Source organism: Vitis vinifera, chromosome 11, assembly GCF_030704535.1.
Source record: "Vitis vinifera cultivar Pinot Noir 40024 chromosome 11, ASM3070453v1".
NCBI lineage: Eukaryota > Viridiplantae > Streptophyta > Magnoliopsida > Vitales > Vitaceae > Vitis > Vitis vinifera.
The window spans coordinates 9,645,566-9,660,900 of record NC_081815.1 but is presented as its reverse complement, the minus strand read 5'-3'; the positions used below and the strand labels follow the sequence as shown (position 1 = coordinate 9,660,900).

Here is a 15,335-nt window from a genome sequence, read left to right as displayed (position 1 = left end):
CATATAAAAATAATTATAAAATAGAAACCTTTAAAAATATTTCAAGTTTCATGCATTCACTAAAGGTAGTACCTCTATCATTAAATTAAATATAAAACTTAAATGGTCAAAAATAGTACATTTGACTAAAAAAAAGTATAAGACACTAATTATTTTTAAATAGCTGTTTGAAATAAATAGGAACCCTCTCAAAATAATTCAAGTTTCATATACTCACTGATCAAATATAGTACCTATATCATTAAAATATAATACTTAAATGGTCAAAAGTAATATTTTTTATTAAAAAAAGTATAAAATACTAATTATTTTTAAATGGATGCTTGAAATTGATATTTTACAAACTTAGGTTATTATTTTGTGATTTTTTTTTATATAAGTGTATAAAAACACATTTTCCTGTTACAATATTTTATACAAAAGTTAAATAAAATAATAAAAAAAATGCATATAAATGAGTACTAAAATTTCCATAATTAATTTCTAGTATATCTAATATCTCCCAACTTTGTGTGACTAATTTTTGAAGCATAATAAAACATTTAAAGTTTTATTATTTCTTTTGTTGACCATAAGTTGTTTTTGTTTTTTTGTCACTCCCTAGGGTTTCTAGTGGTCACATCTTCTCTATGCTACAAAGAACAAAACCAGTATCAAATATTGGAGTTATGGACCCTGGAGTTATATATAAGCATCATATAACTGGGCAATGAGTTTTAATTGAAGAAATAAACTGTTGCATGAGAGAGATGGGATTTTATGATGGCAAGGATGAGAGCAGAAGAGAAGAAAAGACTTACAATTGATAGAAAAATTGAAGAACGAATGCTTAATTAATTATTTTATGTTTACATCTACAAATAATGAACCAAATAATAATTAGCCAACTCTCCCCTTTTCCTCACAAGAAGAAGATCACCTGTGGAAAGAATCATATACGTTGTTGTGCATTGAACACAGACTTAAAGCCTACATATAATTGTCTCTAACCCATTACAAGACACAGGATTTCTCCATGCATTAAGCCACCTTTGGTTTCTTCCCAACTTAAGCACTGAAATCACATTGGAACATGGGAGGTATGAACGAGTTGAGCTCACTGAAGATAACATCGTCTCCTTCCTCGTAACTGCCGGAATCCTGGCACTCGAAGTACGTCTGAATGTCGTCAGGGAAGCTGCACCGTGGCAGCTCAGACTCAGGCGGTGTCGATAGGTGGTCGGCGGCAGTTGTCATCTCCATCATCTCTTTGAACTTTGAGGACTGAAGTAGAAGGCCAAGCGCCGATGAGGCAATGGGAGGCCTGGTCTGAGTCAATGGAGGTTCACTGCAGGCAGCAGTACCAGAAGTCTGTGGGTGATTCAGGAAGCTGATTCCAAAATCATGATTAGGGTTTGGAGTCAAATTAGAGTCAAGGTTAGGGTTATTGGGCTGTTCGCATGGGTTATTTTGATTAGGCTTTAACCATTTGATGTAGCGACTGAGATCAAAGTTGGTAACCGCGTTAAGACCGCGATACTCTATGGCAGCCATATCATATGCAGTCGCTGCCTCCTCCTGAGTAGCTGCAGATATTAATATTTTGATTAATGTAGGGACAAAATATCGAATTGAACTTCATTTTATAATCATTAATACCAATCAAGGAAAAAACTACACTGGAGAGTTGAAAATTTATGATTTCACTTCATAGAAAATTAAGCATCAGGTGGGGTTGGTGAACCATTCCAACCAACTGAATATGATTGATCTTTACTTTCCCTATAGACTTCTTCCCAGCTGCATGGAGTCTGAAATAACTAGAACATTGACGATCTCATTTGGAGTCCTCTTAAGTAACCAATCATCATAACTGTATATATTAATTTGCTTGGTCTAATTGGAAATTATGGCTAAAAGGGTGACCTTATATACATATATATATATGCATGGAACAATTTCTTCTTTAACATCTAGGACAAGGTATCTATGCCATTACCCCAACGGATGACACAAATTTTTGTTCCATGGTAGGGGAAAGGGGAACATTCTTTTAAGCCAGAAGAGAAATAAGAAAGAGGAATTAACAAGAGACAATTGAAAAATGAAAAGTCTTCTCATCTTAGCATAGAAAAAAGAAAAAAAGAATGGAGACTATTTGTTCCGTGTACTTTGTCCAAACAGATTTTCTAGACTCTTACGCTAGCAATTAACCTACTCCACTCCCATAGGTGATGCAGTACTATCTCAAAATATTGTCCAAATGATATGTCAAGAATCAAATCTTAACGACCCACCAAATCAGAAAATTGTTCTTCGCTTGTGATCATGCCCTAGTTCCAGTTGCTTTAGTTTGGGGGAAAAAAAAGAAAGGGAGAATATATAATTGTTATTCTTGGTAGAAATTTGGTGTAGACCCTATCTAATCTTGGTCAACAAATCAAGTTCTGTTGAAGTTTCAAGATTAAGGAAGAGGGAACTACCATATGTGCCAAGATAGAGGTATTTGTTGCCGAACACTCTGCCAATCCGCGCTTCCCATCTGCCATTGTGATGATGTCTGTTCAACAGAATTAAAGAAAAAAGATTGCTCTTAATTAGAGCTTGTGACTTAAGAAATGCTAAATCGAAATTCAAATATATTAATCTTGGTATTTATGTAGGATGCCAGCTGCAAGAAAACATGAGAAAAATACATGTTTTAATATAAAGAGCTAGCCCAAAACAAGGGTAAATATGTCATATATATATATATGCCTATACCTTGCAACCCCTCTATATTTTGAAACACCTCGAGAAAAACCGCTGCTTCTTCTGCAAGTTAAACACAGATTGTGTTGATCATTTGAAATGTTAAGTTAATTTTTACATCTTTCTTCTACAACTGCCTTTTCCATTGGGGTTCATGGAAGAAGACTTTTACCTTCTCAAGGATCCAATGTATTCTTCTCTTGACAGACCCTCCATTTCCTTCAACTCCTTTTCATATGTTGATAGCTACAATTTTAAATAGATTACTTTATTGATTTTCCATTCTACTTCATCAATACCAGAAGAAATCTTAGAAACAAATAAGAAAATTATGAGATATAATCACCGGAAAATTGAGAATGGTTTCTGGACCCCAGTATTTGAGAGCTGCCAAGTCATAAGCATGTGCTGCGGCTTCTTCATCATGGTAGGCACCTGAAGAACAAATAGTAGTGCAATTTCTGTCACATTTTCCTGGGCTTTTCCATCACTCTTTCACTAAACAATTGAAATTAGAGGAAATGAGTATAGCAGTAAGGTTTTGAACATACCGAGATAAACTGAAATTCAGTAGGATTGCACCACACAAGGAGAAAAAGAGAAAATAAGAACCCATTAGTAAAAGTAAGAAAAAATAAGAAGAAAAAGGAGAAGAAGCCAGCAAAGTGATGGTGGCGAACCTTGTCTTCCTTTCTTGTTCTGTGATTCATTCCAGCAGTTCTTATCCCACAAATGAGCCTCGTATCGGCCAGTCCACCGATGCCTGAAACAATCACAAGGCATATACATGCGCACCCACTTTAGAAAAACAAAAGCAAAAATCATCAAACGACTTGCACAACAAATAACAAGTCATCATTGTTCCACCTCGTGACGCCCCGATATATCGAGCTCCGCTGAGGAGGAGAGTCTCTGGGGACAGTTTTGCGAGTCCGCTTCACCTTTGTCACAGAGAGAGTAGTATTAGTAGCATTGCTGTTTGCACTATTCTTATGGTTTTGCTGTGATAGCTTCGCCATGGAACCGCACTGCTGTCTGCCAAATGTTTTATGGATAAAGAAGAGAAAGAAGAATAAGATTAAAATTAGGACACAAAGACTAGGTCATCCAGTCAGGGGCTTTTAAAGCAATGACAAGGAATAGAAGCAGAAGATGGGGTCGGAAGAGTGTGAGCTGGAAATAAAGAAATTGCCGGCAAACTAAGAGGATGTTAGTGGCCGTCTTAACCGGCTTCTCTGGCTTCTTCTCTCTTGTCCTCACCTCAACTTTGTGTAATCTGCAGTTCACATCTTATTGAAATAGAAATAACTTAACCTCTTTTCACTCCTTTGGCTTTTATATCCTTTAATTTTTGTTCCATTTGATATTGTTTTAATTTTTTTTCTTTCTATTTTTCATACAATATGAGATATGGAGAATTAAAGAGAATATTTTATGTATAATTTGTTTTTTTTCCAACAAGAATTTTTGTTCGTATTTGATGAGAGAAAGGTATCGGGGGCTGATGAAGGCTAACAGCATACCTTGATGTGGGAGTAGGAGGCGGTAGTGGGTTGGTGACAGAGAATACAAAATACATTAATGTATGAGATAGCTGGATTGGAGTACGTATACAGGTGTAACACTGGGGTTATAATCACTTGAAGAAATGTGAGGAAATTAGTTATATGCTATGGACGGTTGGATTCTTTCGATGATTTTGTAATTTAATTAATAGTGAATTTGAAAGTGATTCTAAAAAATGTTTTTAGTCTTTATAATACTTGAATGATAAGTTTTTTCAAATGTTAGAATGGTTAGAAGTGTTCCTTTGAATAATTGTCAAATGGGCTCTAAGAGTTTGTTTTAAGTGATTTTAGAAAATATTTTTAATTTAAAGAAGTGTTTTTAAAAATAAAAATTAAATATTTGATAAAATTTTAAAAATACTTCTAAAAATTTTTAAAATTACTTATAGCGTTTTTTGGAAAAACACTTCATAAATAATTCTTTTAAAAACATTTATAAAGAAAATACTTTCATAAAAATACTTCGAGTAAACACACTATCAAATAAACTCTAATTTAATTTGAAATAACCACTCTAAATTTGAATTAAACCATGTGTGTATATATGAATAATAGGTAAAATATATATATATATATATATATATATATATATATATATATATATATATATATATATATTTTACATTTAAAATCTTTTAAAAAAATGTTCTTAAAAATAATTTATAATTTTTTTTAATAACTAAATTTGAAGAAGCCTTTTTAAAACCTTTCTTTTTTCTTTTTTCACAAATATAAGAATTTGTAAAATTGAGTCAACCCTAAAGTTATGTTTAGTTCTCAAAAAGTAAAAAGGAAAAAAAATATAAAGAAAAATGGTTTTTTAACGTTTGGTTTTATTATAATTTTTTTAAAATTAAATATAATTAAAATTAGTTAAAAATTTATATATTTTAAAATTATTTAATCTTCATATAATAAAAAAATTTAAGTGAAATGAGTTTGAAGAAACATATAAAATAATATATTAATTTAAATCTTTTTTTTTTTCTTTTATTTTTTCTTTCTTTTGACTTTTCCTCTTTATTTTCTTTCCCTTACTATTTTCCTCAAAATTTCCACAAACCAAACATAGCCTCGATCTACTCCAGCCAGGCCTAGACATTAGGCTTTAGCTAGGGTTACAACGTTTTCTCTTCTTAGTAAAGCATGATGCATGCATGGATGGCACGAATTGGGTGGGGTCCTTTGGAGTTGAATTTTAAATAGCATGTGCTAGTTCATAGGTGGAGGTGGATGTATGGTAGATGGAGACTTAATACATCGCCTTGTTTCAATGAAATTTGGCAAGTGAGCCATCACCCATATATTCCTCATACCTGTGAATTTTGGGCGGCCTAACCTAAAGCTTTTCCTGCAGAAACCCATCGAGGACTTTGAAGACCAGTGTGGCATCCAATATTATAGGTCACCTAACTCTGTTGCCTCCAAAGTTGTACAGAAATTAGAATGACCCACATGGTTATTGTAATATTAGTCAACCTACAACTTTTTCCAGCTAAACTTGGTATATTATCTTAAAAAGAATGCAGTCAGCCCATCCCCCAAAACTATCTACAAAAAGATCATACATGGATGTTTCTATTATCCCATAACTGCCTTTATTAATTTATTTTTAAAAAACCCCAAAAAAAGATAGGTGTTTTGGATATATAAATAAAAAAAATAGTAGTAATTTGTACGTAAAATATAATAAGTTCTTATAAAATGGACTTACGTGATGCTTTTAAAATTTTAAAAATTTAAGATAGCAAAAATTTTTTAGTAACAAAAGTTTTTTAACAATTTTTAAAAATTATTATATTTTTAAAGTAAGTTTTAAAGAGTTCTTATATTTTATATATAGGTTCATTAAAATATATATATATATATATATATATATATATATATATATATATATATATATATATATATATATATATATATATATATATATATATAGTACACAAATGAGCCATCTTTAAGTAGTGTTCAGTATTTGATTGAGGTTGTGTAATTTGGTTGAAAAACTATTCTAAAAAATGAAAAAATAAAAATAAAAACACCAATTTTATATTTTCATTTTTTTTTGAGAAAAAAAGTTTTTTTAAAAAGATGAAAACAAATATTAAGATGGATAAAATATTATCTCATATATATTTTAAATAAAATATTATCTTAAAAGTAAAGTAAAAATATTTTTTTTGTTAGACTATGAATTATTATAAGTTTATATATATATATAGTATTATTGCATTATATTGAGCATAAAAAAACCAACATTACACATAGCATAAAAATTCAAAACTTACAGAAAATAAAATGAAAGGAGAAGAAATCAAGAAATGAGAAAATAAAATGCTAAGAAAGAGAATAAATCAATATTTCATTAGAGGTCTCTCATTTTATAAAGAGTCACAAATAGATTTACATCATCATAGATGATTATCCACAAGTTCTCACAATATAACAAATTTTCATATTTTATAGTACTTGCCCTTGAATTATCATAAGAATATAGTGATCGTCTCATTAAAAACATTGTCAGTAAAACTCAATGGGATAAAACCAAGAAAAAAGAAAAAAGAGTATAGAATATCCATATAGTATCCTCCCCCTCGTGTAGACATGAATATGATTTTTTCAACATTTCAATTGATAGATCTCTCAACCTTTGCATTTCAATGTCATATTTTAACTTTTTCAATGTAGTCAAAAGTAATGCCTTTATAAATAGATCTGCTAGATTATCACATAACCAAATTTGTTGAATATCAATTTCACTTTTCTCTTAGAACTCGTGAGTATAGAAGAATTTAGAAGATATATGCTTAGTTCTATGAGTTTTGATAAAAAATAGGACATGCATTAAAAAAAAAAAATCCATAAAGTAAACTTGTTTCCAAAATAATGTCCAATCTAGTGTGTCTGTCCCATATAAGCCTCCATGTCATAAAATCGTAGTTGGTGACTACAGTTTTATTTTTTTTGTTTTTTTTAATGATCAAAACCGTAGCTAGTCACCGATCATGAATTTAACTTTAATTTTAAAATTGTAATTGGTGACTATGACTTTGACCATTTTAAAAAAAATTCAATATCGTAGTCACCAACTATGATTTTAAGTTTAATGATTTTAATCTTAAAGTTAAAGTTGTGGTTGGTGACTACTGTTTTGAATTCATTTAACAATGGTAAAAGTCGTAGTCACTAACTATAACTTTAAATGCATAAAATTATGTTGTTTCACTTGAAATATTTAAATTTAAATTTTTAAATAAAATTTTTATATTATTTTGATTTTATATTTATTAAAAATATGTGAGTGGTTAATAAACTTAACTAATTATTTAAAAAATAAAAATATATGAAATTAAATAATTGATATTTTTAATTTGATATAAAAATATTTTTGTTTAATTTTATTAAAACAATTGGCACAATATTTAATATAAATATAAATATAATTAGTCAATTATATTTAAATATAAATAAAATATAATAAATTATATTTATTTAAAACAAATAAATTATGAAAGACTATTTAGAAAAAAATATATAATTATCATATTAATTAATTATTTTTTATATACTCTAATGTAACTGGTATATAATATCACATATATAAACTTAAATTGAACTTATATATATATATATGTTCAATTTAAGTTTAAAATTTATCATATTTTTATTTAAATGTATAACAATTTGTTCATAATAAAAAAGTAAACAATGTAATACAAATGAAAATAAACACAAAAAATGAAAAACAATCCTCAATGAGTGCCACATGATGGGGCCTTCCTCTTTCTCTATGGACGCCTACGATACAAAAACATATGTTTCGAATCTATCTATGTAATTTGTCATGTCTCCATATGTGTAGGTTGAGATGGAGCTAATGGAGGCAAGACTTGACGTTTAGTGGACCATGGTATTGCCTAGGTGGGCATACATCTAACTATGTAACATGTGTAAGAGTATGATGCATGGTAGTCTCTATGGGAAAAAGTGTAGGTGATGGTAAGGTAGTAAATGGTGGGACGATCTCAAGTACAATGATATCTGATATGGTAGCATCTAGGAAAGCTAATATAAAAGATGGTAGAATGACATCTGGTGTAGTGATATCCAGTGCAATAACATTTGATATAGTGGCCTTGAGGAGAGGAGATATAGGTGATGATGGTGAGGTGACATGTGGTCTAGTGGTCTCCTCAAGAGACGGTAGAGATGATAGTAAATTAGTAGATGGTGGGGTGGTTCTCTAGTGTAATAACATCAAATATAGTGACCTTTGTGGCAGAAAATATAGGTGATTGTAGGGTGGTATCTGATACGAAATACTTTAAGGGAGAAGGTCTAGGTGAAAGTGATGGTAGGGGTGAAAGGGAAGGTATGGAAGTCTCAAGTGCAAATAGGGTAGATGTTGTGGATACTGCTAACATGGTCTTAGGTGGATGCATAGATTGTCGAGGTTATCGACCAGCTCGCCCACCACCTTTCCTTTGGCCTTAAATAAGTTGCATTCTTACTATAATGGCTAACACATATGGTCTCATGGATGAGTTTAATTATGTAGACGACTCACAGACTAAACATATGCAATGTTCCTTTCCAATAACGTGAAAAATAATAGCAATCCGATGAAGCACTTGATGTAGCCTCAACAAATCGACTAGCAATCTCAGTCATACCAGTGATCTAAAAAAAAAGTGAAACATTTGAAGATGATTTTCTATTAATTATAATTTAATAAACCATTTCTAAGTTAAAAAATCTTACTAGCAACTAAGTAGTTACTACTGTACTATGGTACCTCATCTGATCCCTATGGAAATGGGGTGTGATCAAACGTCATGTAATACATCGGTACCACTCCATGTATGGGTTATGAAATTGCAAAGTACCCGCCATAGGTGGTGTCGTTTCAATATTCTCCGCACAACTAGCCCATAAGGTAATATACTATGCATGGAATGACCCCCAATCATACTCATGTTGCCATCGCCTATTCACAAAATATAGATCTTGCTCTATCGAACAAGATGAAAGTATTCCTTATTGGAGGCCAAACTGTCGCAACTCTTGCTCCGACTGATGTACTCGATAATGTCAAAGCAAATAAGAGGTGACATCGTTCGCTAAATCTCTTAGTCCACTAATGATATCACTGGAAGATGGACAACTAAGTCTCTCATGTAAGGCTCTTATAAAACCTGTAAATATCGACATTTGACATCAATAGTGTTAATGCTTATATGGTTAACAATAACACATTACATCTTGTTAATAATATTTTTCTTTATTTTCTCATTTTCTCTTTTTATCTAAGGTCTTGAGATTCTCAATCATTCTCGTTCTTTCTCTATCAAATTTGTTTACTTATTTTGTTAATGTTTTTTGTGATTTATAGCTTACTTGGTATTTTAATTGTTGTGATATTTGTGATTTGCTTAGTTATTAAGATTTTATGGTTTGTTTGATTGTTGAAACCCAAAAAAAAAGGAAGAAAATTTTAGATTTAGTTATATTGTTTTCTAGTTATAGCTTATTGGGTAGGGTATTGGACTTAATCTATTTGTTAGAATGCTCATGTCTTCATGTGCTTCAATAGACACTAAACCCTATGGAAATCCTAATCATATTCCCACTAAGATTGTCAATGAATGCCTTCCACGGTGGATTCATGACAAACCCCTTGGCAATCTTCTCATACGGTTCAATAGTCAACTTACCTGTCCGAAGAATCCAAGGGGCCACTCTCCTAATTTGCCCATATATAAGTAAACTCATTTTTCATGTTGATTTTCTCTATTGATGACTTTTTCCAATCCAAAGGAAAAACTTTTGAACAAAATTGCCTAGTTGAAATATTAAGGAATTTTTGCAATATTTTGGTACCATTGTATTTGCAATCAAGAAACTTAAGCTTCAAAAGAACTTTTATAACCTCATACATATGAATAAGTAGCTTGCTTAGCAAAAAAGAGGGAATAACTTCTCAGTTGAGTAATTATAGAGGATTTTGAGATTTTCCAACACTTAACTGCTAATAGAGAATAACTCTAAACTTCAATAACTTTGAGTAGTAATAGCAAACTAATGGGCATTTTCATAAACCAACCTATGACTCCTTCAAATAAATGTTTCATTAACTTTTCTTACCCAATTGGCATCAAGCACTACTACAAAAATAGAAAATTATGACGCTTTAATCCTTGGCGCTTTCATAAGGTATCATTATATTGGGATATACAATGGCGTTTTTCAAAAGGGTCATTTTTTATTGTAGTTTTTTTATTTCATGGCGCTTATTTAAAGTATCATTGTCTGATGTGGCCTTTATATAAGAATAATTAGTTATGTCATGACACTTTATAGCAGTGTCATAGCTTTAATCCTTGGCGCTTTCATAAAGTATCATTATATTGGGATATACAATGACGTTTTTTAAAGGGGTCATTTTTTATAGTAGTTTTTTTATTTCATGGCACTTATTTAAAGTATCATTGTCTGATAAGTTCTTTAATTATAAGAATAACTAGTTATGTCATGACACTTTATAGAAGTGTCATAGTTGTGATATTTCATGGAGTGACATTAAATAATATATATATATATATATATATATATATATATATATATATATATATATATATATATATATATATATATATATATATATATATGTTCTGAATATATATTAATTAAAAGCTTTTCCCTTTCTAAGTACGAGTGCCCGCCAAACATTCCCTCCACCATTTCAGAACTGAAGAAACCCCGAAACCTATAGCTCTCACTAAGTCCACCACTAAAATGCCCTAATCCATTCCCCTTGCAAAGTCATTTCACTCCACATCAGTTGCCAAAATCCATTCCCCTTGCAAAGTCCACCACTAAAATGCCCTAATCCGTTGGAATGGCCATGTCTAACTTTCATGCATGGGAGGTTACCATTGTGAAAATCAACTACAGAGCATCATAGTTAAGGTAAATCTCTTTCTCAACTAATGTTATTTTCCTCATACTTGAATAGATTAGTTCAAATAAAGACAAATGGAAGGGTTTTCATTGTTCCAAATATATGGTATTATTGTTTCATAGATGGGGAAATTAATTTGGGAGGACAAAATCAGGGAAATGGTATCCCGAAAAAATACAGAGCATTTTGTTCTTGTTGTTGTATAATAGTGTAAATAACTAAATGGTTGGTGTAAATAACATCTATAGAAGTAGTATGCCTGGTGCGTTGCAAGTTGTGGTAGGTTGTTGCAGCTTCTCCTTTCGGTTGTGGTGGGAAGTGCCACCCTGTTTTTGCCTTGTGTAGTGATGAAGAGATGCAGCAACGAGCATGGTGATCTTGCCTTGTGTAGTGATGAAGAGATGCATCAGCGAGCATGGTGATCTTGCCTTGTGTAGTGATGAAGAGATGCAGCAGTGAGCATGGTGATCTTGCCTTGTGTAGTGATGAAGAGATGCAGCAGCGAGCATGGTGATCGGGATGGAGGTTAGGGGAGGTGCAGCCTCTGCCGTCTGTAGGTAGGTATGGACGTGCCGTGTTCGTACACCAAGGAAAAGACAAGTGAGGCTGCAGCAATTGAGAAAGCTGCTGGGGGATTTTTTAAATGGTATTGAGAGGGGAACAACTGGCAAAAATGACGTGTTTGGAAGAGACATGTTTTAAAAATTTCTCTGGTGGGCTTGGGTTTGATTCTTAGTTTGTTGGGCAGTCAAGGGTTGAGGCACCAGGTCCAAAATATATGGGCTTGGCTCGGTTGGAAACTGCAGGCTGTAGACTTTCCACAATTTAAATTTTACTTTAAGATGTAGGAATTTGGACTGGGTTTGGTATTTCTTTTGGATGTGGCTAGATTTGGGCCCATTCAGCTGAAGGTAACTATGGCTCAATGCAAGCCTGCGATCTGGCCCAGTTTGGTCCACCTCGTCTCTCCTACAGAATCATGATCGATGACTGATGAGTGGAGAGGCAAGACTAGCTTGTACAATCTGGACGTATCAATACCTTCATCCATATCAAGCTGTTGAACTATGGAAAATAAATCCATTAAGAAGTATCTCATATGACCATATGAAGTTATCACTTTACAGGGAAGGCAAGGAAAGGAAGGAACTCAAACATAACCTAAATTAAACCAGCCAAAGCAAAATCATAGCTGTGGCCTAACCAAAAAGATTATACCCTTAGCCAAACCAAAAAGGATTCTCAACTGATGGCAAGGGGGAGGTAAGAAACCTCCTCCTATCATAAACTAAACCTAGCCCAAGCAAAGCATATCCACTACTAAACCCAAGAGCATCAGTCCATGAATCTAACCTTCAACATGCCTACTCTTAAATTAATGTGCATACTCATTTACACTGTTAATGACTTCTCTGCCCTGGCACCTTTTTCCTGGAAGGTTAGTATAGAACTAGTACAAGTATTTGGTGGCTCTTCCCATCCATCAGCTTTCTATATGACTACAACAATAATCCAAGTGTCCATTAGGATGTACTTTCTGTTTTTTGTTTTTAAAATCAGAAACTTATTATACAAAACTAGAACATCTTGTCCAAAAAGTATAGATTTACCTTATGTCTTTAAAATTCACTTTCAAAAATTTTTAAATTTGATATTGTAAAAATTTTTTGAACCTCAATTGTTTTAAACAATTTTTAAAGTCATTTCTTTTTCAGTGTAAGCCTCTTAGAGTTCTTGTATTTTTTATAAAAATTACTACTATTTTCTGATTTTAAAAGAAGAAAACCAGAAGCGTATCTGAATGGACACTAAATATCTTGTTTATTACTTGGAGGATTTTGCTGTCCTAGTTTACTTGGGCTTGTTTAGAACACCAGTCACCAATGACATAAAACTGTGCTTTCTAATAACAACAGGAGCTCACATTGGGGATTTTCTGGATATCAGACCTGATAAATGGAAGAGTACAATTGCTTTCTCATGTTATCTGTCTTAAGTTGGGATGTAATATTATGGGTCATTTTGCCAAGATAGGGGTCCTTTTGTAAATTGATCTTTTGATTTATTCTAAAAGCTGATATTTACCTCCATTAGGGCATGAATATGATTCTGATGTAGGTGATTTTTATTGTTGAACCTAGTATGATCATATTCAATTGTTACATAATACACTAGAGGTTTCATAAAGTTCATCTGAACAGCATATCAAGGTTTGGGTGCTTTCACATGGATATGGTTTCATCTTTCTTTCTTTGCCCTTTTTTCTAATTTTTTTTAATTCTTTCTTTATTTGTTTGTGGGTTGGTTTGGGGTGCCCATCTTCTCTTGTTTTTGTTACATGCCAATCACCTAATGCATTCTTCTTATGATATAAGTGCAGGCAACCTTAGCTTTGTATGCAGCAAAGCAAACTTCAGGAATTGTTGTTAATATTGGTTTCCACTGCACATCTATTGTTCCAAGTAAGATATTCCGGTCTTTGTCCTATACTTATCATAATTGTAAAATTGATATGAAAAACCTTGTTGCAGCATGCTGGAATAGTAGGCCTCAAGCTCCAACAAATTTGTTTTGAGTCTATCAATTTCTCAAATTCATACTTAATGCTTGATGGGGCCCTTCCACTGTGGTCTCCTGGTTAATACTGGGAACTGAACCTCAGACCTCTCCTCCTCTCTGGATAGCTCCCTTTGTCATCAATTATGTGATATTTTTTTGCGCCTCCTGATTTGTTTTTGTTGATGTCATCTAATTATTCTCTCACCCCCTGTTGCATGGGCTATGCATGTAGTATTTGCTTGGCTGACTGCGCTTTCTTAGGTTCTCTATCACCTATCATCAATTCTTTGCTTTCCATTTCAAGAGTTTGGTTCCTCCTATTATCATTGGTCAACCTGTTATAAGCACCATGATGTTCTTTTCTAGCTTACTGGCATTTTTTTTTTACATTCGGAACTGAGTTAACCTTTCATTCTTCTCATCTCTCTCCTACTTGTGCTGCTCTCTTCCGCACTGCCATGATGTTTTCTGGTTCCCTCTCCTTGGCTTCATTGTCATCAGTATTGTTGCCCGATGCTTTGCGGGCCCTTGCCTTGATCAAGGGCAGCTAAGTGGGTGCAAACTGAGATCACGCTCACCAGAATTGTCTCATCAAGCTTTATTTATCCTAGCTGCATCTCATGGAACAATGCCAAATTCTCCGATTTCTTGCCTCAGTTGTAAAATGTATCTTTTGATGTTGCAGTGAATATGCATTAAATTCTGTGTACATAATAGGAAGTGAACAAAAAATTTTCCTTTTTGTCAAAACAAACTAATCAACCCAATCACATCCAATAAGCAAGTAATTGTAACTTACGGTATCCAGATATCCCCACGTCTAGTTCTGGAACCGCCTCTCAGGTCCCAAATAGCAAAGGACCCATCTCTTGAACCAGAGACAACAAGATCTATTGATGAATGAAAAGTGAAATTATAAGCATCTTTCAAGTATAAATAGAAAAAAAAGAGATGTAGGTGAAAACATAAATATACCAGGATTACTTGGATGAGGGCACAGAGATTTCACACTTCCTGTGTGCCCCATCAACATTCCAGTACATTTCTTTTCCTGTGCATCCCAAACCTTTATCTGTAAAATTTAAACAAGAACAGATGAAAATTCTGTTGACTCAGAATTCGCATTGAATATAACCAGAATCATAACTTGTTTTAAAATGAATCCTTTTTCATTTATTTTCTGAAGTGACTTTACTTTTCTTATGGTGATGAATCCCTACTAAACTCTTTTCTTATTATCCATTGAGGATTTTTTGTGGGTTGCTTTAAATTTTTATCAACCAATAAAGCAATGTCATTAATGCATTCATGAAGCAACTGACATGGTCATGGAAGTATGTTATTGAGATGTAACAAGCTAAGATGGTCAGAAGCACAGAACTAAAGCAGAAAAATTCATGTTATATATGTTTTACACTTCACAGGATCAAATATTGTTCCAAATCCATACTGATGATACTTGTCGAAGTTTCAAAATTCCACAGTGCACTGAATCCACATCACAGAACCATAGTTAA

General features: G+C 32.6%; 1 protein-coding gene and 1 long non-coding RNA gene across 2 annotated transcripts; both read right to left on the bottom strand.

Annotated features, from left to right (window-relative positions):
- Window positions 1–822: 822 nt before the first annotated feature.
- On the bottom strand, window positions 823–4,040 carry LOC100255268 (AP2-like ethylene-responsive transcription factor At1g16060). The gene is made up of 8 exons (XM_010658331.3): window positions 3,598–4,040; window positions 3,411–3,493; window positions 3,282–3,290; window positions 3,077–3,165; window positions 2,903–2,976; window positions 2,743–2,793; window positions 2,463–2,539; window positions 823–1,565 (listed from the first exon to the last, which is right to left on the bottom strand). The coding sequence occupies exons 1-8, from the start codon at window positions 3,747–3,749 to the stop codon at window positions 1,048–1,050; spliced, it is 1,053 nt and encodes a 350-aa protein (XP_010656633.1). The 5' UTR covers window positions 3,750–4,040; the 3' UTR covers window positions 823–1,047.
- A 10,354-nt stretch (window positions 4,041–14,394) lies between these two features.
- On the bottom strand, window positions 14,395–14,995 carry LOC104878674 (uncharacterized). Its single transcript, XR_785395.3, has 3 exons — window positions 14,794–14,995; window positions 14,618–14,708; window positions 14,395–14,520 (listed from the first exon to the last, which is right to left on the bottom strand). It is a non-coding gene; the product is annotated as an uncharacterized LOC104878674 (long non-coding RNA).
- Window positions 14,996–15,335: the final 340 nt, after the last annotated feature.